The following is a 24,421-nucleotide window of genomic DNA, read 5'->3' as shown; positions in this document are numbered from 1 at the left end:
CGCAGCCGTCATACCGCTCAGGAAGGAGACGCGTTCTGTCTCCTAGAGATGAACGTACTTTGATGCAAAAAGTGCAAATCAATCCCAGAACAACAACAAAGGACATTGTGAAGATGCTGGAGGAAACAGGTACAAAAGTATCTATTTCCACAGTAAAACGAGTCCTATAATCGACATAACTTGATAGGCCGCTCAGCAAGGAAGAAGCCACAGCTCCAAAACCGCCATAAAAAAAGCCAGACTACGGTTTGCAACTACACATGGGGACAAAGATCATACTTTCTGGATAAATGTCCTCTGGTCTGATGAAACAAAAATAGAACTGTTTGGCCATAATGACCATCGTTATGTTTGGAAGAAAAAGGGGGAGGCTTGCAAGCCGAAGAACACCATCCCAACCATGAAGCACAGGGGTGGCAGCATCATGTTGTGGGGGTGCTTTGCTGCAGGAGGGACTGGTGAACTTCACAAAATAGATGGTATCATGAGGAGGAAAATTATGTGGATATATTGAAGCAACATCTCAAGACATCAGTCAGGAAGTTAAAGCTTGGTCGCAAATGGGTCTTCCAAATGGATAATGACCCAAGCATACTTCCAAAGTTGTGGCAAAATGGCTTAAGGACAACAAAGTCAAGGTATTGGAGTAGCCATCACAAAGCCCTGACCTCAATCCTATAGGACATTTGTGGGCAGAACTGAAAAAGCATTTGCGAGCAAGGAGGCCTAGAAACCTGACTTCGTTACACCAGCTCTGTCAGGAGGAATGGGCAAAAATTCACCCAACTTATTGTGGGAAGCTTGTGTAAGGCTACCCGAAACGTTTGACCCAAGTTAAACTATTTAAAGGCAATTCTACCAAATACTAATTGAGTGTATGTAAACTTCTGACCCACTGGGAATGTGATGAAAGAAATAAAAGCTGAAATAAATCATTCTCTCTACTATTATTCTGACATTTTACATTCCACAATAAATTGGTGATCCTAACTGACCTAAGAAAGGGAATTTTTACTAGGATTAAATGTCAGGAATTGTGAAAAACTGAGTTTAAATGTATTTGGCTAAGGTGTATGTAAACTTCCGACTTCAACTGCATATAGTTGTCAATAATTTATCATGAGAAGAATTAGCCAGGTAACAGCAACATGTTCAAGCCTGATAAATAACAACGTTCCAATGGTCAAAAGCTCACACACACACACACACACACACACACACACACACACACACACACACACACACACACACACACACACACACACACACACACACACACACACACACACACACACACACCCTGCACTGCCCTCTTGTGAGAGAGACGTAAACTAAGCCAGAATTTTCATATGGCTTCTCCATATAAAAGTTATAGTGCACCGTCTCTTTTCAACCTTCAGCCATATTCACCATGTTGGGTTCTGACGCTGCTGCACCGGGGCTCTGCAAGCTCTTAAGCCAGGGTTTAATACCCTAGAAGCATTCAGTAGAGCCCCAGCCGCTCTCTCAACACTTGCCTGGGGACCAGACGGAAGAATTTCTAAATCCACCGTCTGGGACATTTCAGTGTTTGTGTTTGAAATGGTCCTCTCAGGTCCTCTACAAGCCTGGATGTTGGATAAAATTACATTTTAACTTCTCTACCGTTTGTCTGCATGGTTAGTCGTTATGTAGGAATGAATTCAAAACAATATATCCACAGGAAGTTATAATTAATCCAAATGTTCAATGCGCAGGTAGTATGTTCAGATTTCTATCACATGAAGCATGTGCACACAATGTAAATACACCGAACAACAATATAAACTCAACATGCAACAATTTCAATGATTTTACTGAGTTACAGTTCATATAAGGAAATCTGTCAATTGAAAGTAACTCATTAGGCCCTAATCTATGGATTTCACATGACTGTGCATGGGCACAGCCATGGGTGGGCCTGGGAGAGAAGTAAATTCATACTCTTATCTTATTACATCAGTGAATGGGTGGATGGAATGGTAGTCTTAGCCAATCATATGGCGCAGCTTGGCATTTAACTCCTTTTCCTTTTCAAGTAGGTCGGTGCTGTGGTTTTTATAGGCTTCAAAATCCTATGAAATAATTGTGTACAATTGAGCACGATAGAACTTCTATAGCAACTCTTTTGCAATATTGCAAAGTCAGTTTATCCCAATGATTTATACATACACACTAGATGAAGAATTAGACGGCGGTGTGTTGAAGACACCGTGCCTCCATCTTGGCACTCCCCCAACATTGTAAAAAATATTTTGGAAGCTATAGAAATGCATTCATTCGTTTTTGTCACATGTATTCTATTACAGACACCTTAATGGATACTTTTAAATTATATTTTATGAGATAAACATAAAATAGAAACAAATTGAAAAACATTTTATTTAAAGTATTCATTTAAGAGATGACTAATTATACTGTCCCCACTACAACAAAAAATACATAAATATATGTAATTTTGTCCTTCATACATTTAATTGAAATACTGGAGAATTCCATTGATTCCTTGCTATGGAGGACTGGGGAGTGCAATATGGCCGACCAGTGTCTTCAAAGCCTCTCAATCGCCAATACATAGCATTAGCAATCCAGGTTTTATATACATCATTGGTTTTTCCACATTTCAACTAACCTTCTTCAGCTTGTTGCAAGTGTTCACAGACTGATCAAGAGCATTCTGGAGTTCTTTGACTTTCAAATTAGTGTTCACCACAGCTGCCTCTCTTTCAAACCTAAAGCAGAGACATATTTGATATACAGACTGTATGTACATAATATGTGCCACTATTGGACTGCATTTTAAAGGCCCAGTGCAGCCGTTTTTTTTATCTCAATTTCTCAAGCAAGAATTTTACTAGGACTGTCTGGGAGTGGTATGAGAGGGGAGAGATTTGGAACACTCGTTCTTATTGTTCTATTCATTTTAACTAATTTACCACCTGGTGATGCCATCAAGCAGGCCAAAACTCCATCCCACCAAAACAGCTCTTACACTAAACAGGCATCATCATCATTTTCACAGTATTATAACTTCATAGTGTGGAAATATATATATAAAACACAGGAAATCACATTTTTGACTGCACTGGGCCTTTAAACCATTAAATACATACCTTTCTTCTGCAGCAGCCCTGTTTTTTTCCACCTCTTGCCTTTTTGTCTCTAACTGCTGGATTTCCACCTGTTTATCCTTTCAAAAGGCAGAACTATTATGAATTGGCTGAACTGCTTCCATGTGTGGTTAAAACTGCCATTCTGTTTAAAAAAAAATTATGTATGTTATGCATTACCTGTATTAGTTTCCCCCTTTGCATTGAAAGATCCAAGAATTTGTCTTTTTCCTTGGCCAAGACCTCAATTTGTTTCTGCATCTCTGTCTCTTTCAATGAATCATTTTCTCTTGCTTTTTTAAGCTGTTGATCCAGTTCTGGTCGAGAGAAATCAGAAAAGCGGTCATATTTCTCATTTAGGGCAGATATTTTTTGGGAAACAGAATTATACAGCCAAACTCACCCGTGCACATCTCCACTGCATCGCTCAGCTGTCTTTGAGCATCATGCAATTCATCTTGTAAGGACGTCTCCTTAGTTTGATGGAGATCTATGAGCCCTTTAAGTTTGGTCTTGAATCCAGTTGTTTTTCCCCTGTTGGGAAAAAATATATACCTATTGTTATACCACTCCTACATCGGATGAAGTCAGTCCACATTCACTAAATGCAACCATAAATCTAAATAGAAAAACAAATGGTGCATTCGTACTGATATTCATCATCCAGACTTCTATGTTGCTCAGCAAGGTCTCTCAGTTCTTGCGTTAGTTTCAAAACAACTGCTTCTTTGTCTTGTAAGTCTTTAGAGAAAAGTTTCTCGTTCTCTTCCCGAAGTCGTTCGTTCTCCTGTTTTAGTTTGGCATTCTGTCTTTTGTACTCGTCCTTGAAATGTATCAGTTCCTGATGGTTGGCTGCCAGATCCATAAATCTTTGCTCTAACTGCATGGATCTCTTCTTTTCCTTGTCAAGTTCGGTCTGTACGTCTGCTCTCAGGTCTTCTAACTCAGAGTTGATCCGCTCCAGAGCCTGACAACGAAGAAGCATGTCGTCTGCTCTTTGTTTCAAAATGCAAATCAAACTCGATTGCTCGTCTATCCTTGACCGCATCATCCCTGACTCCGTCCTCTCTTCCAGGGAAAGGCCACGCAGTTTCTCTAAAGACTTGTGGACATCGTCCATGTCCTGGAGGAGAAAATAAATCATGTGAAATGTATAGACATGTAGCCTAGCCTAGTTGACTTACATTAGGCACTCATGTTACAGTGATACTGTTAACCAGGTCTCTCTTGCTATAAAAACACTCATCTGAGGCAATTTTCTTAGATTTTACGTACCTGTAAGGTCCTGTAGTTATGAAACATTACCAGAACCAAATTGTTTTGTGTTTTATTTTCTCTTGTGGGCCACATTTCATATAATTTTATAAATGTTGCAGGCCACTTTAAAACTGTTTTTAGGCTGCACTTGGCCCACGGGTCGTAGCAGTACTACATACATCCTTTGGCTTAACTGTTCCTAGTCCAGTCAGGCTGGTTTACACTAGTTACCACAGCCGCAAAGTAAAAATGGTCTATATCGTAAAAATCGGCGTTTTGGTCTTCATTTAAGGTTAGGCGTGAGGTTACCAGTGTGTCCCAAACTGAAGTTTCCTATCAACCGCGCAACCCTGCTGTCACCAACATTGCAACATTTTACTTCCACTGAGAAGTTCCACGAGAAAACTATTTGTTTCCAATCATTCGTAACATTGTAGCAAACATTTCCCGTCTGCAAGTGCAAGCAGCCTGGAGCAAGTGAACAGCAGATAATCTGTCAGTCAGACAATTAGCTAGCTATACATTATTCATTGCAATGCAATCTTGTTTTAATTCGAAGGAATTTAAATGTATATTCCCATAAGATTGGCCATGCGGTCTTCAGATATCCTAAATTAATGCAAAACAAAACGTGTTTTACTGCTAATGTTGACGAGTAAATTAGATGGTTAACGTTAGCTAGCTAGCTAGCTACAGTAGCTTGTATCTGGCAGAGCCGGACGTCGACGTTTCTTGAAATGATAATAACCTGGTACTGTTTCTTACTTGTTTGGTCTCTCTTATCATCTTCCTTAAGTCTTTTGGACTTCTGTGGGGTGATGCCATGTCGACTGCCTTTAGAAAAAGGTATACGAGCTTCGAGATGCGTAAATCACTATCGTTCACTTAACGTTACTACTTCAACGAGTCTTTCACAACGGGTCTTGTTGGAGAGCCGCAAAGTTTCAGCTGTTGCTACTGGCAACTGTCATTTCAGTTGCTTCTACCCGAAACCATTTTCTCCCCTCCCGTCTTTACATTTCATCGCACCATTTCTTTGTGAGCGGTGGCACACACCAACATGAATCATGTTTGACCAGAATTGTTACATTTATTAATAACGTAGTTGGTTTTGTATGTATTCATTTGGCTAATTAGCTTGTGCCAAATGACATGAGCCACGGAATTATACAGCTCGACACAAATGCACAATGGAAATGGAAAAGGGAATGCTATGTTACGTTGTTCGGAATTTCCTCCTCTGCACCACATGATGGGGCTGCTGCGCCTCTCATAAGTGGGTTTGCATGCTACACATCGAAACGTGAGGCCCATCTAAAGTGGCTCGCAAACATGGTCCCAGACCCAATCCTTCGTTAATTTCCGTAACACCAATATTTAAAAGCAATGTACACAAATAGATAGTTATCGAGGAGTACAAAAACAATAAAATGTATTTGGCTATGCATGATACCCAGCACATCATGATTTTTTAAGAAAAAGAGCGAAAGTGCAAAGCTTGAGGCACAGTTTATATTTCAAATCAAACTATTTTTGGATATTCAATGGATTTATTGGGTGAAACCTTGCTTGTAGACCTAAAGTATGTGATTATTAGACAGTCATTTACAGGATTAAATAGTGATCCAACTTGCAGGACTATATTTATTGATTAGTCGATTTCATCTCATTTTACAGCTTTAAAAAAAAACATTTATCATGATCTGGGTCTTGAAATGATGGTCCTGCCCCAGTGCACCCCATGTAATTGAAGCGAGCCTTGACCCCGGTGTAGTCCCGTACCAACACACCAAGGTCACCCTGAAGCTGAATAACGTTGAGTCCTTTCAGTCAGAACAAAAAATAACATTCAACAATGCTCTGGCAACAACATAACCTATAATTGATTCGTTTATTTTACTCTTATGACAAATAATTGTCTTATTCATTTTAGACATCACTCACTGGATGTGAAAGATCATGTGAGCATGGTAGAAGAAGAGCAACAGTTGTGTTTTTTATTTGCCTGCTGCTGAGTTAATCAAATAGGCTACTAAATAAATAGTAAATAGATAAACAGTAAATTAATACATGTTTAAGACCTAGGACATAAATCTTTCAATTCAGCTTTCTAAAAAATAAAGGCTCCAGGGAATTATTTGCGAATGGGGCTATTTTAGGCGATATCCATGTTGTTTTGATTTACATCGAGAGTAATTATTATCGATGTTTAGACAACAAGACAACAAAATGCTGCGTTATTATTTCACTAATGTTGCCACCATTAGGGCCTACCTAGCTGTCTGATGGACAACGCAATGTCAAGTCACGTGTAGATGAGACACCCCGGGCAATGGAATAATGCAGATTCCAGGGCGCGCGGTTTAAGGGTTTTATCGGCAGGGCCGGGGTTGGGGGAGCGACCGTCTCTGGCTTTGTGCACGCCCCTTTTCATCAACTAGCGGGACAAAAAAGAGAGAGGCAAGCAACAGCATCTCAGTCCCTAGAGCACCTCCATCTGCCCGGCTTCATGAGGAGCTGGACGGACCAGCCGGGACCCAGCATCAGAATGTGGAGAGCAGTACTTGCAAAACTTCTTGTTATATTGATTTTCTGTACTTTCCGCTGTCATTCACAAGGTAAGAGTATCCTAAACTCATCTAAACACAGCCTTTATTCATTGTGAACCTGCTGAGAGTTGTTTGTGTAGCCTATATCTGCCCTGGATGAGAAAATGTCAACCACTTGTACATAGACACCAGTAACACCTATCTGGTAAAGTGGCCTGATTTGTAGTTATTGGGGTTGTTTTTTGAAGACATATTTTACTCAGCTAAGATGTTGATAGGCAAACAATCATCTAATTTGGCTATCTATAAGTCAAAAACAAGCCATTTAGCCATGTTTGTACAATGCTTGGCCTATTTTAAGTGATAGGCACTAGCGGTTAGAGCATTGGGCCAGTAAGTAACTGAAAGGTCTCTTGTTCGAATACCTGAGCCAACAAGGTGACAAATCTGTTGATGTTCCCTTGAGCAAGGCATTTAACCCTAATTTGCTCCAGGGCCACCGTACTACTATGGCTGAGCTGTAAAACAACAAATTTCACTGCACCTGTCCAGTGTAGATGACAAAACATACAGTTATATTTTTATAAAGTGATCTCTACTTTCTATATAAAAAAATCAGAATTTATTTTGTCAAATCTTACCAACTCCTTGACCAGTTATTTCCCCAGCACTACACATATTTTTTTGCAACCAATAAATACAGAATTAATTTAATATAATTTACAATATCTGACTTATTTAACAAAACTATTCCACTCTAAACATTATTAAAGCTTGTATTGAGCACAAAGCCTGCCTCAGACCGATTTGAAGTTCTCTCTTGGAGAACTTTTGCCTGAGCTTTGTCGTTGCTAGGTAACAGAAGTGAGCATGTGACTTGCAGACAATCTGTGTGGACTGCAAGCTACTGGTACAAATCTTATTCAGAGGAACTCAACGGCTTGCCTAGTGCAAAACCTCTATAGATGCTAACTAATTATATGGCCTTAATTCAAGGACCCATTTTCTTTAAAATGTGGTAGAAACTAGTCATATACCTTGTTTGATAGATCTGAAATACTGTTATCTTTGTCTCTTGCATACTAGTGTAGCCTATACCCTACTGCTCAAATTGTAATCTGCTTTCTTTTTGCTCAACCCTTAGTATGTAATCTCCTTAGTGTGAATCAAGCAACTAATTACGCTGCAGCTGCTGCTGCTGCTGCTGCTGCTGAAAGTGACTATTTCTACCTAAGCAACAACAGGCAAAAGAGTGTATGTAAACTTCAAGGGGAAAGTTCTTACAACCTCTTCTTTCTTCTTTATTTTATTTTAGCTGCATTGCACTATAAAGGCTATTGTACATTCCAAGGCAATACAAAATAAGAAAGTATGACAAAATAATCAAATAAAAAAACACAAATATCTCAATCAAATGTAATAATTGAAATTATCCAGTGCCATTTTTTAGTACATAATATGGTAGTGATCTCTACAAGCTGAGGCTATGAGCATGGTCTTCGCCATAATTCATTATAATATTGAGTCAAATCAGGGCTTGGCCAGCGTTTTCATGTTAGTAATTAGCAGGCTTGTCCCTTAGAAATGAACAATGATGTACCAAGGATTTGTGTCATCGTAGTTTAAAAAGACATTGAAGTAAATAGGTCATCAAAGTCGTCTGTTTCAGTATATACCAAGTTTTAACTGCATTGACTAGGAATAGGCCTCATGTACATCCTGCATCTTTTGCAGTTTTGCATCATGGCACTTGTTGATCTCCTCAGAAATTTGAGGTAGGAATGGTTGATTTAATCCAGATTTATCCAGCATGCGTTTGAGAGGAAATGACAAAAAGGGCCTTGGAGGACAGGTTACTTTCTCTAATCCATTGAGCCTAATTTCCGCTGGGTCCTCCAGGGATAGGGTTCACACTCATTTTTGCCCTGTCAAAGTTTCTCCAATGCTGGGGCAGCAGGTAGCCTAGTGGTTAGCCCGTTGGGACAGAAACCGCAAGGTTGTTGGATTGAATCCCAGAGCCGACAAGGTAAAAATCTGTCATTCTGCCCCTGAACAAGGCAGTACCCCGGTAGGCTGTCATTGCAAATAAGAATTTGTTCTTAACTGACTTGCCTAGTTAAATAACGGTTAAATCAAATTAAAAAAAAGCTAATGTGGCTCAACTTGATGATAATGTAATGTGTGACAGACAGTCTTTTGTGGCTTATTATCAAGAGGCATTAAAAGTGTTGTAAAACGCCTGTGTTGAAATAATGGTTAGTGTGACACACTTGTAGGGTGATTTAATGTTACAATAGAAGGTAACAAAGGAACTGGACTTGGTGGCAAGCATCTCTCTACACCCGCAATAACATCTGCTAAATATGTGTATGTGACTGATACAATTTGATTTGATTTGACCGTGGCCGTTCAAAACATGTTTTTGCAGGTTAATTGATTGAATATTGGGGCTAAATGCCTTTCAAACCTCAATCATTTGCCAAACAACCTTGGTCATTCAGGATCTTGTGAGAAACATGCGCGATTTATTTTGAAAAAAAACATACAATTAAACCAGGATGAACAAGATGTTCAAAGTGTTCCACACGTTATCTAGTACAGCGGGATATGGGGTTGACTAATTAACATTTCCCCTACTAACTCAAATAGGTGTTTTCAGTTGCTCACATTCATTGAGCCTAACCTATTATTAGTTCATTTGTTTTATAGCACTACAAAAAAACACTTGCGGGTTGATGTTGAAATTTTAGAAGGCACAGAAACCTTGGCCAGCATGTGCGTGCTAAATCTTAAAGATGCTGCGGCCTTTTCCGGTGTAAATCCATGAGCAACGTTAACGCTGTTTTGGAAAGGGGAGCAGAAGTTAGCACAGTTGACTCAAATGAAGGGCTAATCCTTTCCCACTATACAGCACTCTCAACCCAGGTCCCAGACTATTATGTGATGCATAGGGTGCAAGGTTTAGGCTAACAATGCTCATGTTGTGTTGAGTGACAGTTTGTCAGAGGCAGTGTGAACAAAACCCTTTGACCTCCTGCAGAAGTGTAGTGTAACATCTCCATCTCTGTTGCTTTTTACACATTTCTAGTCAAATCTAGCCTTACAAATGTGTTAAAACTTTATACATGTTTTTTTCAAGTTAGAATTAGAAGTACAGCTTCATTCCTCACTCACTATTTCTTGCCTCCTTTTGTACCTATGCCAATACCAAACTCCCTTGGGCTTTTCTCTGTTTTGTGTGTGGCAGCAAGAGCCAAAGTCAGTTGTTCAGCAATTGACTGCATTCTGTTGAATTGATTTCCATATGAAATGGAGCAGGAGCACTTCACTCTAACAGCATGGACGGATCCAGCGCTCCACGCTGCCAGCCGTTTTCTAGACACACATTCAGAGAGTGCGAGGGGACGCACAAAAACAAGGCGGTATTGATGAAAGAGGCTACAACTCTCTCAGGGCCCCCACATGATTGGAAAGAGATGTTTTGGGGAAGGGGGGTGGGGGGGTGGGGGGGATTCTGTTAAACTTGTGTTTTTTTGCAGGAAGCTATACTGTATTCTGCATTCTGCTATCCCTCTCCATAGTCCATTTGGCGTGGTGACACTTCCAGTTATGAGGTTGAAGCCCTGCTGGCTCTTCCATTGTGCCATTGTGATTTCACAGTGGGGTCTGAGGCATTGGCAGGCTTCATTCTAATGAAAATTCCTCTGCTGCTCCTCTTTGTTTGGCAGTAGTAGGGCGCCCTTATCTTTCTCTGTGGATAGTGTGGGGTTCTCGCCTGCTGTGGGTTTAAGATGGCTAATTACAAAAGACATGGTCAGAGAGAGGGACAAAAAGAAAACACCAAACTAAACAAAACAGGCTAAACAAAGACACTAACGAAAAAGTACCAATCCTTAGACACCACATTATTAAGAGTTTATTTGCATCATATTGGCCACTTTCTCTTAACTTTATTTTAATAGTAATTGACTGCCCCTATTTTGATCATTGTTATTACATTTTGGCTTAAAAAAAAACAATTTACCAATTTATTCCTGAAGGAATAGTTATTCAGATGACTTAAAAAAAGACTATGGCTGAATGTAAGAGCAGCTCACATTCATTTAAAAGTCCACTTTAGTCTGCCAGTCACCTTTCCCAGAACTGATACTGTCAGGAAACACTGGCTTCATTTGAATGTCTCAGAAGATTGGTTTCCCTTTGGCAAAGGTTGTTGAAAGCTGTTAACCTAATGCATAGCAGACAGGGATTATGAACAGGGATTATGAACATCGCCATTGATGCTAGAAGGCCTCAGGAGTGTCCTTCCTCTGAACTTGAAGTCCATTGTTGCTAGGAGGCCTCAGGAGTGTACTTCCTCTGAACTTGAAGTCCATTGATGCTTAAAGACACTTTTAATATTTTGCCCTTTTGAAAAATATGTTGGTGTGTTATGTTGATAAGCTGGTGGACGTTGATATGCAATCCTACTTGTGGGTGAAGCAACGAGTGAACATGGTTTTATTTGTCTGATATCTACCATATATTGTCAAATATGACATATTCAGAGTTGATCTTATAATGATCATAATGGCATTGAGCATTAGACCACTGAATGTCTGTTCAGGGGTACGGAGATAAACCAAAATGTGTTTCAGTGGTGTCACTGTGCTGCTCCGATACTGTATGCACCGTTGGTCTTACCTGCCATGTTACAGATGATGCTGAAACCTCCCGGATCATTTCCTCCCAACAAAGGCACCCTTTGAGCTTATGGGGAAGCAATTTTATCATTAGTAAACTGAGCAGGAAAAAAGCTTGCTTCTCAATTGGCTGCTGAATTAGTTAAATATGAAGCCCCTTTGGCAGGCATAGTTTAAAAGCAGTTTGGTGGTGTCGGCTAATTCATCTGAGACCAGACCTCATGGTATGAGAAGCTCCTCACAAGGCTTTTAGCACAGTCATGACCCCACAACTCAAGTGGAAGTGAGTCATCTTTCAAGAGCACATCACATAAAAGAGATGATTAACTTCTGACTCGCCTATAATAAAGTGCCCGCTCACACAACATTTGTCAACCGAATGGGCTGAGATTTTCCAAGTCAATTCGTTACGTTGTTTGTCTGTTTGACGAGGAAGGAACATTTCCCTTGGCTTTTGTCGTTTGGTCCAGTGCTGGTCACATTGGAAGTGCTCTTTTTTCACCTGTCGGAGGTAAATGCTTTGCCAGACTTGTTCTTTAATTAAGTAGGCAGACTCTTAACGTCAGTGTCCAACAATTCCATCTTGTCCTTGAATAGCTCCTGGTGTCTCTACGTCCTGCTAAAGGATACATGTCAGTAGAACCCGTGCAACCGACGCCGTATCAGTTTATGTTTATTTTAAATGAGAAGACGAAAAAAGGCAGCAGTTTCCTAAGAGATTTCAATTTATCAGCACAAGATCAAAGGATGACATCATACTAATGCTTAGTTCAGTGCCTTATCTCATGAAAGCTCATGTTTAGCATTAGGCCTAGATGGGTGTGGCCGGATTGAAAATCCTTTTTCTCGTACAAAATCGTCCAGTAGCTATATTTTCAACACGTCGGTTTCTTTTTTTTGTTTGCAATTGACCACTGTCTTCTTGTTTTGCATGTCCTTATCATGGAACATGCTCCTATGCCATTGGAATTTGAAGTAATATGTTGATAGCTGGAGTGGGAGAGAAGCACCACGTGAAAGGTTGTGCTAATAGAAACTCAATGCACATGCTGACTGGTGATGGCACAGCTAGCTGATGCAATGGAAATAGCTGATTACTTGCATATTTGCTTCTAGTAGTCACAATACATGTATAACATATGATCGATCGATGGATATCGCCCATTGACACATTTATGTTATGTGAAAACTGGTAATGAATCAGTATCCAAAAATCTTACCGCCAGTGTTTGGAAATGTAATGTTGTTTAAAAAAAGATATATATGTTTGTGTTTCGTGTCTAATTTGATTGGTCGGATGGCAGTGTTTGATTCATAGATTGGAAATAAAACAGAGGTCATTTGTATTACTGGTTGTACTTCTCAGTGTCGTTTGTTTCTAGAACAATGTCTCCAGTTTGTTTTGCAACTGAGGTGTTGACGCAATGTAAAACCTTTCACTTCAGCACATATTTCACCAAGCAGGGACTGTGATTAAAGGTAGTCGATAAGACACTGTAGACCACCAACCCCAGACATGCACCACCAACCACCACCTTACATCTCCCTCAGCAAAGAATTTGGGTTTAAGGGTTGCGGTACCACCTGGTACCACTATTTATCCCAATTACATTTCTGACAAGGAACAGCATGCACCATAAATCAGGTTGTCAGAGAGAGACAATGAGAATTGTACATTCCAATTCGGACGGGTCTGACGGAGCGCTCTGCCACTGAACTATGCTGCTTCAGTTGATATCTCCTGGAAAACGTCAGGGAAGGTAGAGTGGGGGTACCTTATCTCCTCAGATGCCACTCAGTGAGAACATCAAAAGGAAGCTTGGGATGAGTGTGCTGAGGGTTGTGTAACTGTTTTGAGGATGGCTGGCACGCTCATCTCCAGGCCCTGTCGATGCTGTTAACACCATGCTTCATCAATAAGAGACATTCCCAAACACACCCAACACTGTTTAGATGTTTTGATAAGAGACACAAAGAGTCCCTTCTATTTATTGGACTAACTATAGTAGAGAGGGACATTTTTGCAGGAAATGATTTCTTATTTCTGACCTAGTTTAGAAATACACATGATCATGATCAAGATCATGAAGAATTATGCACCTGGGGACTGAAGGCATTACAAAATAGGATTTGAGAATTGGTCTAAAATATGGAATGGAGATAACTTTAGAAGTTAACTTTAGTAATATTGTGTCTCCTGTATGAAGGTTGTGAGACGGGGCAGTTCCGGTGTGGGACAGGCCGATGCATCCCACAGCACTGGCGTTGTGATGGAACGTTAGACTGTGTAGACGATTCTGATGAAGCCGACTGCCGTGAGTAACTTCTCCTCTTACAGTGGACTGGGCTGCACAAGGACCCTCTCCCTTTACATGTTAACGGGATTTGTCCCATTTACTCACGTTTCCCTGTTAAAGAGCAGCAAAAGCGTTGCTTCGTAGAAGTATCTTGTGTAAGAATCACCTGGCGTTGTCTTACTTTTAGACCTTCACCTACATGTTGAGTGTTGTTGCTGGTAGTGTGGAGACTAATATTGGATGTGCTGTGTGTGTCCTCAGCCCTTGTAACATGTGATGAGAGTCATTTCCAGTGCTTGAGTGACGGGGAGTGTGTCCCAGATGTCTGGGTTTGTGACGACGAAGAGGACTGTGAGGACGGCTCAGATGAGAGACACCGCTGTCGTAAGTTCTCGCACTTTCTACATTAGAGGAAATCAATACACAAGTACTGTGTAGACCATACAGTGTACAACATATTCTATTTAGACTTTTCACCAGTGTGACAGGTGCCACAAATGTTAACCCAAAAATCAATGACAAAGGCAATTAAGGGGGTAGAGAAATGCTACACTTGTGGTTAAGTTGCTCCTCAATCTCTCTGCAGCTGGTAGGATGTGCTCCAGTGGGCAGTTCAGCTGCACCAATGGGGCCTGCATCCCAGGGGAGTACAGGTGTGACCGGCTGCCTGACTGCTCCGATGGGGCTGACGAGAGAGACTGCCGTAAGTTCCCCAGTGTGGCTTACTTACCTTCTTCCCTCAGGCTCCTGTGGCATTTTAATCAATTTGTAAGATTAAGAGGCTTGCTGACTGACAGAATGGCCACAATATGCTTCTTGTTGTCAGAGGTTGATTGCAGATTCCTTGGGGATTAGTCAAGCTGAAGTTCAGCTGCTATTCCATTATTGTGCCGACATGTTAGACTCACAGCACTGCACACTTTGGTAATCTCACAATGGCAGAAAAAAAGCCAGGGCTGTTTGTGGCGCTATTAGAAAACTTACTGTAAGTGTTTTATCCTCCCATTAGCTTTTAGCATTTTCTTTGCGCCATTACAGGCTGAGCCTGTTTGCCATAATTACGTACAAAGCTTTATATTTCAGAGGTGAATTGCCAACGTGACTTCATGGGGGAGCATTCAAGGGTATATTTTCTACTGTTAATGAGATTAAAAGGGGGTTAGAGCTGCCAATGCGGCAGCTAAGTTAATGATCTGCTAGCAGCAGACTGTTACATTTGGCTAATTGCATAGTTGTGTTAATACTTGAGTACTTGAGAACTGTATATAGGAATGCTTAAGACTACTGATATTTGAGAAATTTCATGTTTGAGAAATGTTTAAGACTAGTAGAGACATTTGACGTTTGAAAGGGAAAGCATTATGCACCTCTTTGAACAAATTATTTGATGCTTATTCCTTATATTCTTTGAATATTCCACAGATGGGTTTGTTCTATGTCAGTCTGGTATGATTTGTCGTGTTTATTTCCCTCTCAGACTACCCTGAGTGTACAGAGCTGAGGTGTGCCAACAGTGCCTGTTATAACCGGACCCAGCACTGTGATCTGGTCATGGACTGCCGTGACGGGTCAGACGAGGCCAACTGCAGTAAGTGTTCACTTCTGGCCGTGACTAGGGCTGTTACGGTGACCGTATTACCGCCACATTACCAGTCACGAGTCATGACGGCAGTCAAATTCCATGTGACCGTATAGTCACGGTAATTATGATTCTCCAAGCTCTGATGCTGCTGATGGTCATTAGTAGCCTACCAAACTTGCTAACTGCCTGGTACTCAGCACTCTATTGTCCCTCTAATCACTCTGACATCAATGCAAATGTAATCGAAAATCTAATCAAACACTTCATTAGAGCCCATGAGCTCATGTTGCGCAACATTTCTATAGGCTATGCAATTGCGTGAGAAAACAGAGTGATGGCCTCTATTAAAAAGAGGAGGATCCCATCAGCTTTCAATAGCCTAGGCCTACTATATTTATTTCTCAACTTTCCTAATATTAAGCACATTGCTTCTCTTTAAAACAGGAGTATAGCCTACCTGGCTGGCATGAAAATGAACCACGGGAAAGCGTCCTCCATTCTCTATTTAAATGCATAGATTACATGTATTTTGTTCCGCTGCCCCTGTTTCGAGACAGGTGCATGATAATGGTGAATTATAAATCAAAACAAATTTCACACATATATTATTTTGTATATGTAAAGACAAGATTAAATCAAAAATAGTGTGATGGGTGACAATATTAGCTTATCACTTGTGAATGATGCCCAGCTTAAGGCAAACAGCGCATGCTTTTTTTTGTGACTTTTCAAATCAGAGTCACACACCTCGTGTAGCCTAGCCCATAGGCCTATATGTTTTGATAAGGTTTGTATCACAACTAAAGTGGACAAATAACTTCTTAAAATTAAGCACATTAATCCGCTTCACAGTAGTTGTAGAGCATAACTGGCATATATATGTGAGTTTCAAGTTTGGGGAAGATAATTTTCATCATGAAAATACACCTTTATAATAAAAGCATTACATGCATAATCGCATTTGTGGTCACTTTTGAGAATGGTGTTTTCCTGCTAATGGAACATTTACGCTTATAGCCTTCTGCCGTGTGCGAATTGCTACGCTTATAATGTCAAGAAATAGCCTTAGTTTATCAGCATTTTAAGCTAAACATTCTAATCTGTTGCATCAGGCTCATTGCTTAAAACAGTTTTTTTGATGCTAGTGGTTGTATTAATTTGGGATCTATCGCATCCCACAACTGTCCCAGACTATGTTTGGAATATGTATTTCTCGCTCAGAATACAATAGGTCAACTTTTGTACTATGGGGGATAGTAGATTGACATAGGCTAGTGCTTTTGCTGTTTGTTAGGCCGACTCATTTTGTTGGCTGATGAAAAGTAAATGTGGATAGTTCTTCCTATATCTTCAATATGCGCCTCGGGAATTGGATAAGGACTCGAGCAGTTGCGTCCCCGATGTGTCTGTCTTCACTTGTAGCCTGTGAAAAAGACCCAATCAAGTCATGTGAGTGAGAGGTGCTCCGGCACACACCCGGGAGAAGGGAATTATAATTATTATATTCAGCCCAAGGGCACAACAGCCACTGGCCTCAAAAGACATGGATTTATTTAGGGGCATTACGGCCATACAAAGGGGATGCAGCCGGGAAATTCGAGGCATTATCAAGTGCTTGCCAAATTGTTAATGAGAGACTATTGGAGTGTGTACAGCCATAAGCAGAGCTTATGCCTTTCATGCAACTTCTTTCAAATTATCATTGGAGTCGCATCATGCAGCCTTAGAATGTACAAAACATATAGCCCAACATTTGTATCACAACTAACGTTACATAAATAACTCTAAATGAAGCATACAGGAGTACCTGTTTCTTTGTTAACCGCTCAACACAGAATAGCCGCATTCGCACACTCTCTCAAATCATTTGGAGAAAATATCCTTTCTATTTGATTTCGCTTTGTTCATTTGTATTCTTCATACTACAAAACAATATAAAATAATGCCACGGAATTCTAAGCAAATCTTGTCTGCTAAATGAACTAGTGTAGCCCACATCCATATGGCACAGCCAACATAAGGACAACTCAGACAGTGCTATTCTGTTCTTCTGAAATAAACTACATTTTCTTCATGTCATGTTTCTTTAGACCTGTCTAAAATAAATCATGGATTTATTGTGATGGTGTAGGCTATATTACATGGATTTATTCGACTTTTTAAAATGTAGATGTTCCAAAGTTCTGCATCAGTGTGTGGAAGCCAGGAGATGCTAAATGTGTTCATGTTAATTAACGGTCACTTACCGTGAGACCAGCAGTTATCTGCTTGACAATCACCGGCTGACGAAATTGTATGACCGCCACAGCCCTAGCTGTGACGAATGACCACGTATTTCACCAGGCCCTCGTCCGGTCAGTGCAGCAGGGATAAGATGAAAAACTGACACATACAGTCAGTCACTGAAGGGGTTTTGTGTCTGTTTTATTCAGCACAGCACTGCAGCAGTGGCCTGTTCCAATGCGGAAACGGAGAGTGTGTCCCTCAACGCTATGTCTGTGACCATGACGACGACTGTGGAGACCGGAGTGATGAACAGAGCTGCAGTGCGTACCTCTACCCTCCTCGCACCGCTACTGCTATCTGTCAACCCATAGTCTGCACCTCTAATCTTAACTCCTCACCCAGATGTTTCTCCCCCGAATTTGGACTTAATCTGACCTTTTCGATGTGCTTCTCTCTCTCTCTCTTTCTCTCTCTCTCTCTCTCTCTCTCTCTCTCTCTCTCTCTTTCTCTCTCTCTCTCTTGCCCTGTAGCCTATCCCACTTGCAGAGGGAGTTACTTCACGTGCCCCAGCGGTCGCTGTGTTCACCAGGTCTGGCTTTGTGATGGAGAAGACGACTGTGAAGACAATGCAGATGAGAAAGGCTGTGGTATGGATGCTACAGAGTGACAGCTCCCCTTCCTCTTGACACATTTCTAATATTGGACCCAGAACCCTGAAAAAGAAACAGTAAGCGGGTTCAGTAGAAGCACACTTGAAGGAGTGAGAAACACTGCTGTGTCGAAACCTGATTCACCTCCGGTCTCCATGGTTGGAATGGGCTAGGCTCTGTGCTCCTTAAAGTGTGGTAGTCAAGTCCCTCTTTGATCGCTCACCCCTCCAAAGAGCTTTAGAATTCTTCAAAAGATAGTAAAGTTACGGGAGTTAGTGTCCTTGCCTGTTTTTAAGACTCTGATCGACAACACTGTTTGTGATAGTCGCAGTTGTTTCTAATCTTGAATTGTATCTGTAACTTGTGACGCTTTTGTGTGTATTTTGTATTTTTCTGTAATATTTGATGTACACGCTGCCATTTCCCGGTTTTGCCTTCTTACTAGTACACCCTCGCAAAATAGGTTTTTAACCTCAATGGGTCTTACCTGGTTAAATAAAGGTAAAAAAAAGATCGATATATATTTTTCCTCCACACTGAAGAGTGTTTTTGGAGGATGGGCTGCAGAATCCTCCGATAAGGCTGCTGTCTTCAATGCATACCTCACACACACTGTTGCTGTTTTCTCAAAGCAAGGCAATGAAGATGACTTTGTTTTCTCTGCAGACGCTGTATCGCGTGAGTGCTATCCTGGAGAATGGCCCTGTCCGTCCTCAGGCCTGTGTATCCCCATGGACCAACTGTGTGATGGGACAGCCCAATGTCCAGACGGAGAGGATGAGACCAACGCCACTGCTGGACGCAACTGCAGTCAGTAACAACACAACCAGTTTAAAGTGCATGCACGCGCACCCTTTATTTTGAGAAGTGACATTGGAAGTAATGTGCGTCTGTCTGTGGTTGTCAGGTATCTGGAGGTGTGCTTCTCTGAGCTGTGAGCATCGCTGTCATGCGTCTCCTGAGGGAGGAACCTGCACATGTCCTTCTGGGTACACTGTCAACAACAATAACAGCCGCTCTTGTATCGGTAAATACTGATAAATTGACTCCGTTACGGTACATTGAAAGAACTGGAAACTCAGGCTACTAGAGGTAGAATATGGGATGTGTGCTTTGAATTATTCCGTTTTTTCCTTATTTTATTCTTGGGTGAAGACTTTGACGACTGTCAGATGTGGGGCGTCTGCGACCAGCTCTGTGAAGACCGGATAGGAACCCATCGCTGCAGCTGTCGAGAGGGCTATTTCCTGGAGCAGCACCGATACTGCAGAGCTAACACCTCAAGTGAGTGGCCAGTGTTGAGCTTCAATATAATTCAACATATCAAAGTCATTCCTGCTGGCTAGAGGCCCTCAACCCAGCCTCCTGTCTGCCAGCCTCTGTCCGCCTGCTCTGCTTTCTGGTGCAATGTTGCACACAGTGTTATTTCTGCCAGTCGTTTATGTCTGTGGACCCCTCTGACTTTGAGGCCAGCAGCAAGGATGGATTTGCTGTGTTAATAATACAGATCAAATTATCTTGACCATTTGAGTTTCTAAAAATGACATAAAATGAAACATTTTATTAAAGGATAGATTAAGATTTGAATCAACCCAATAGTATGGCTTCAAAACTGACAGACAAAAATGTATTGTTATTTATTTTCTGTTTTCCACTGCTGAGTAAATGAATGAATGATTATACAGTATATACAGTCAACAAAAAGAAAACTGCTCAAACAGCATATGACAGGGGTTTATAAGAGATTATGAAATGTTTGAGCGTGTTATATTACTGATTGCCTTGTCTACTGTCTGTAGCTAGCGTAGCCTCGCTGGTCTTCTCCAATGGCCAAGACCTGCTGATTGGTGACATCCATGGACACAGCTCACGCACCCTGGTCCATTCCCAGAACAGAGGAGTCCCTGTCGGGGTGGACTTCCACTACCTCCTCAATAGAGTCTTCTGGACGGATACTATTCAGAACAAGGTAATACTGGCATTAAAATACTTCACATGAGTGGTTCCTGTGGCCCTGTTAAGGCATCAGTGCATCGTTAGAATTACATGTACAGTGGACCGTAGTTACAGTCCACAGGATAGAAAGGCTTATTGTTTGAGGAAATGCTTGAGTTGTACAGGAACCTGCCCCCCTCAAAGGAGAGGGAATACTTTGACAGATCTTTTAAGATACCGCCACTGTTAATACTGTACAAATGGTAGACCTGTCGGCTCCCAAATGGCTGGGTCATAATGAAGGGGAAGTAGGTTGGAAATGGAATCCAAAATGTCTAATCTGGAAAACTGTCTGATATGCTGGTATGATGTTCGCATAGCTCAGTGTAATTTTTGTAACCCAATCGTGTTCAAAGTAATCGTGCAGTATTTGTTTTCAACGAGTCCACCCTGTTATATGCATTCTTTGGCCAGCTCAAAGGGCTTTGTTCAGCAACTTGGCTTCTGTATGGTTTGAACCCCAGCCATGAGGCTGAAAAGCGGGGACATACCAGCAGTGGGGTATCTGTGTAGATCAGTCACCTCCATGGCGGAATGTCAGCGTATTTAAATTGCGGGGACCACAAACAGGCCATGTGAACGTACTAGGAAGGTTAAACTAGCAGGCTACTTCCACATATTCAGTTTCTCTTTAAACAGGTCAGCTGAAAATCCTGCTTTTTAGACGTCTGGGTCTTGTTTCAAACGAGCCAGAGTTGTAAAGAGCACTATCCCTTCCGAGGTGCCAAGGCTTCAAGCCTGAGAAACTGGTGCCATCTTGGAATCAGTAGGGTAGAGGTTTCAGAATACTATCCGACAGCACTGCTCAAATGCTACTAGACAGACAAGATGGAAGTCAGACAAGCAACCAAAGCCCAGCCTTAATGACAGTAATTTCCTTCTCATGTTGAGGTATTATGTTGACATATCCTCGTCCCTGTTTCTCGGACTGTCTCTTTTTTCTTTATATGTCCATGAATTTCCGGAGCCTTAACCACCAAAGAGCTAATCTCTTAGCAACAATGCTTTCTTTTGTGGCCAGGTGTTTTCGGTGGATATGGACGGTTCCAATATGCAGGTGATTTTAAATGTATCAGTTGACTACCCAGAGAACCTAGCCGTGGACTGGGTGAACAATAAGCTGTATGTGGTGGAGGCCAGCGTCAACCGGATTGACATGGTGGACTTTGACGGGAATAACCGGGTGACGCTGATCGCAGAGAATCTGGGAAACCCCAGAGGGCTGGCCGTGGACCCAACTGTGGGGTGAGTCGACCAGACCTCCCCTATCCTCCATCCCTCCATCCTCCATCCCTCTATCTATCTGTCTCTCTCTCATGCTGTACCAATAGGGAGTAATGAGTGTGTTCGATTTGCAGATTTTCCTGGCGGATTAGTGAGCAGTATTAAAAGTGATGAGCCTCATTGTAATCCAATAGTGCAGTTCCAGAGTGGAGCCTGGGCCAGGTGAATTGGGAAGTGATGCTAAATGTACACACTTGTTCTACCTCGGTGGGATTTAGGGCTGGCCTACCTGTAAGACCGGGAACAAAGACAGTGGAGGATGTGTCTGTTTCAAATTCAATTAAAAAAGGAAATCCGCTTATGTATCACCTTTTGTTGAGTTGCAGTCTTGGTCGTTTTATAGCTAAAAGGATGAATAACTTTGTTGCTATGGAATCCAGGTTACCAATGGTCAATATTGCATCCAGTACATAAATCAAATTGTATTTGTCACATGCTTCGTAGACAACAGGTGTAGACTAACAGTGAAATGCTTACTTACGGGTACTTTTTCAACAATGCAGAGTTTAAAAAAATCAAATGAAAAATTTAAATAGTGAAACGAGGACACACAGTGAACGAAAAAAAATAAAGACAAAAAATATCATGGCTATACACAGAGTATACAAAACATTAAGAACACCTGCTCTTTCCATGACAGACTGACCAGGTGAATCCAGGTGAAAGCTATGATCCCTTATTGATGTCACTTGATAAATCCAAGTGAGGAGACAGGTTAAAGAAGGATTTTTAAGCCTTGAGACAATTCAGACATGGATTTAAGTGCCTTTGAACAGGGTATGGTAGTAGGTGCCAGGCGTACCGGTTTGTGTCAAGAACTGCAACGCTGCTGAGTTTTTCACGTCAACAGTTTCCCGTGTGAATCAAGAATGGGCCATCACCCAAAGGACATCCAGCCAACTTGACACAACTATGAGAAGCATTGGAGTCAACATGGGCCAGCATCCCTGTGGAACGCTTTCGACACCTTGTCCATGCCACGACAAATTGAGTGTGTTCTGAGGGCAAAAGTGGGTGCAACTCAATGTTAGGAAGGTGTTCCTAATGTTTTGTACACAGTGTATTTAGGGAGTAGAAAATAACATGGCTATATACAGGGAGTACCAGTACCAAGTCGATATGCAGGGGTACGAGGTGTGTGTGTGAGTGTGTGGCATCAGTATGCATGTGTGTGCATGTTTTGTTTGTGTGGGCGTAGGTACAGTTGAAGTCGGAAGTTTACATACACCTTAGCCAAATACATTTAATTTAAACTCCTAGTAAAAAATCCCTGTCTTAGGTCAGTTAGGATCACCACTTTATTGTGGAATGTAAAATGTCAGAATAATAGTAGAGAGAATGATTTATTTCAGCTTTTATTTATTTCATCACATTCTCAGTGGGTCAGAAGTTGACATACACTCAATGAGTATTTGGTAGCATTGCCTTTAAATTGTTTAACTTGGGTCAAACGTTTCGGGTAGCCTTCCACAAGCTTCCCACAATAAGTTGGGTGAATTTTGGCCCATTCCTCCTGACAGAGCTGGTGTAACTGAGTTAGGTTTGTAGGCCTCCTTGCTCGCACACGCTTTTTCAGTTCTGCCCACACATTTTCTATAGGTTTGAGGTCAGGGCTTTGTGATGGCCGCTCCAATAACTTGACTTTGTTGTCCTTAAGCCATTTTTCCATAACTTTGCTTGCAAGTATGCTTGGGGTCATTGTCCATTTGGAAGACCCATTTGCGACCAAGCTTTAACTTCCTGACGGATGTCTTGAGATGTTGCTTCAATATATCCACATAATTTTCATTCTTCATGATGTCATCTATTTTGTGAAGTGCACCAGTCCCTCCTGCAGCAAAGCATCCCCACAACATGATGCTGCCACCCCTGTGCTTCACGGTTGAGATGGTGTTCTTCAGCTTGCAAGCATCCCCCCTTTTTCCTCCAAACATAACGATGGTCATTATGGCTAAACAATCCTATTTTTGTTTCATCAGACCAGAGGACATTTCTCCAAAAAGTATGATCTTTGTCACCATGTGCAGTTGCAAACCGTAGTCTGGCTTTTTTATGGCAGTTTTGGAGCAGTGGCTTCTTCCTTGCTTAGCGGCCTATCAGGTTATGTTGATATAGGACTCGTTTTACTGTGGATATAGATACTTTTGTACCTGTTTCCTCCAGCATTTTCAAAAGGTCCTTTGCTGTTGTTCTGGGATTGATTTGCACTTTTCGCACCAAAGTACGTTCATCTCTAGGAGACAGAACGCATCTCCTTCCTGAGCGGTATGACGGCTGCGTAGTCCATGGTGTTTATACTTACGTACTATTGTTTGTACAAATGAACGTGTTAACTTCAGGCGTTTGGAAATTGCTTCTAAAGCCATTTCGTCATTTTCTGGAATTTTCCAAGCTGTTTAAAGGCACAATCAACTTAGTGTATGTAAACTTCTGACCCACTGGAATTGTGATACAGTGAATTATAAGTGAAATAATCTGTCTGTAAACAGTTGTTGGAAAAATTACTTGTGTCATGCACAAGTAATAATTTGCTTACAAGAAATTTGTGGAGTGGTTGAAAAACGAGTTTTAATGACTCCAACCTAAGTATATGTAAACTTCCGACTTCAACTGTAGCGTGTGTGTGTATGTTAGGGTATAAGTGTAATTAAGTATATGTAGGTAGAGTCCAGTGTGTGTGTGCAAGAGAGTTAGTGCAAGAAAGGGTCCATGCAGGTAGTCTGGGTAGCCATTTCATTAGCTATTTAGCAGTCTTGTCTTGTGGCTTGGGG

General features: G+C 41.4%; 2 protein-coding genes across 5 annotated transcripts in view; one reads left to right on the top strand and one right to left on the bottom strand.

Annotated features, from left to right (window-relative positions):
* Window positions 1–1,261: 1,261 nt before the first annotated feature.
* On the bottom strand, window positions 1,262–5,550 carry zgc:172182 (coiled-coil domain-containing protein 89). Its single transcript, XM_014164076.2, has 7 exons — window positions 5,151–5,550; window positions 3,779–4,251; window positions 3,532–3,662; window positions 3,309–3,445; window positions 3,132–3,208; window positions 2,651–2,750; window positions 1,262–2,093 (listed from the first exon to the last, which is right to left on the bottom strand). Exons 1-7 carry the CDS (start codon window positions 5,208–5,210, stop codon window positions 2,007–2,009), a joined length of 1,065 nt encoding a protein of 354 aa, XP_014019551.1. The 5' UTR covers window positions 5,211–5,550; the 3' UTR covers window positions 1,262–2,006.
* A 1,275-nt stretch (window positions 5,551–6,825) lies between these two features.
* The window catches only part of lrp2a (low density lipoprotein receptor-related protein 2a), a 65,794-nt gene continuing 48,198 nt past the window's right edge, over window positions 6,826–24,421 (top strand). For 2 of the 4 annotated variants that reach the window (XM_014164082.2, XM_014164077.2), the window contains exons 1-12: window positions 6,826–7,003; window positions 13,824–13,931; window positions 14,175–14,297; window positions 14,500–14,616; window positions 15,391–15,501; window positions 17,928–18,041; window positions 18,252–18,368; window positions 19,038–19,181; window positions 19,279–19,398; window positions 19,527–19,655; window positions 20,171–20,340; window positions 21,388–21,611. In XM_014164082.2, coding sequence (XP_014019557.1) covers window positions 6,895–7,003; window positions 13,824–13,931; window positions 14,175–14,297; window positions 14,500–14,616; window positions 15,391–15,501; window positions 17,928–18,041; window positions 18,252–18,368; window positions 19,038–19,181; window positions 19,279–19,398; window positions 19,527–19,655; window positions 20,171–20,340; window positions 21,388–21,611 — 1,586 coding nt within the window. In that variant the 5' untranslated portion in view covers window positions 6,826–6,894. The remainder of the gene's footprint in view (window positions 7,004–13,823; window positions 13,932–14,174; window positions 14,298–14,499; window positions 14,617–15,390; window positions 15,502–17,927; window positions 18,042–18,251; window positions 18,369–19,037; window positions 19,182–19,278; window positions 19,399–19,526; window positions 19,656–20,170; window positions 20,341–21,387; window positions 21,612–24,421) is intronic. The other 2 variants (XM_014164078.2, XM_014164081.2) reach the window with 1 other exon arrangement.

The sequence above is a fragment of the Salmo salar genome, chromosome ssa21 (genome assembly GCF_905237065.1).
Source record: "Salmo salar chromosome ssa21, Ssal_v3.1, whole genome shotgun sequence".
NCBI classification, from domain to species: Eukaryota; Metazoa; Chordata; class Actinopteri; order Salmoniformes; family Salmonidae; genus Salmo; species Salmo salar.
This window is presented reverse-complemented; position numbering and strand designations above follow the sequence as displayed.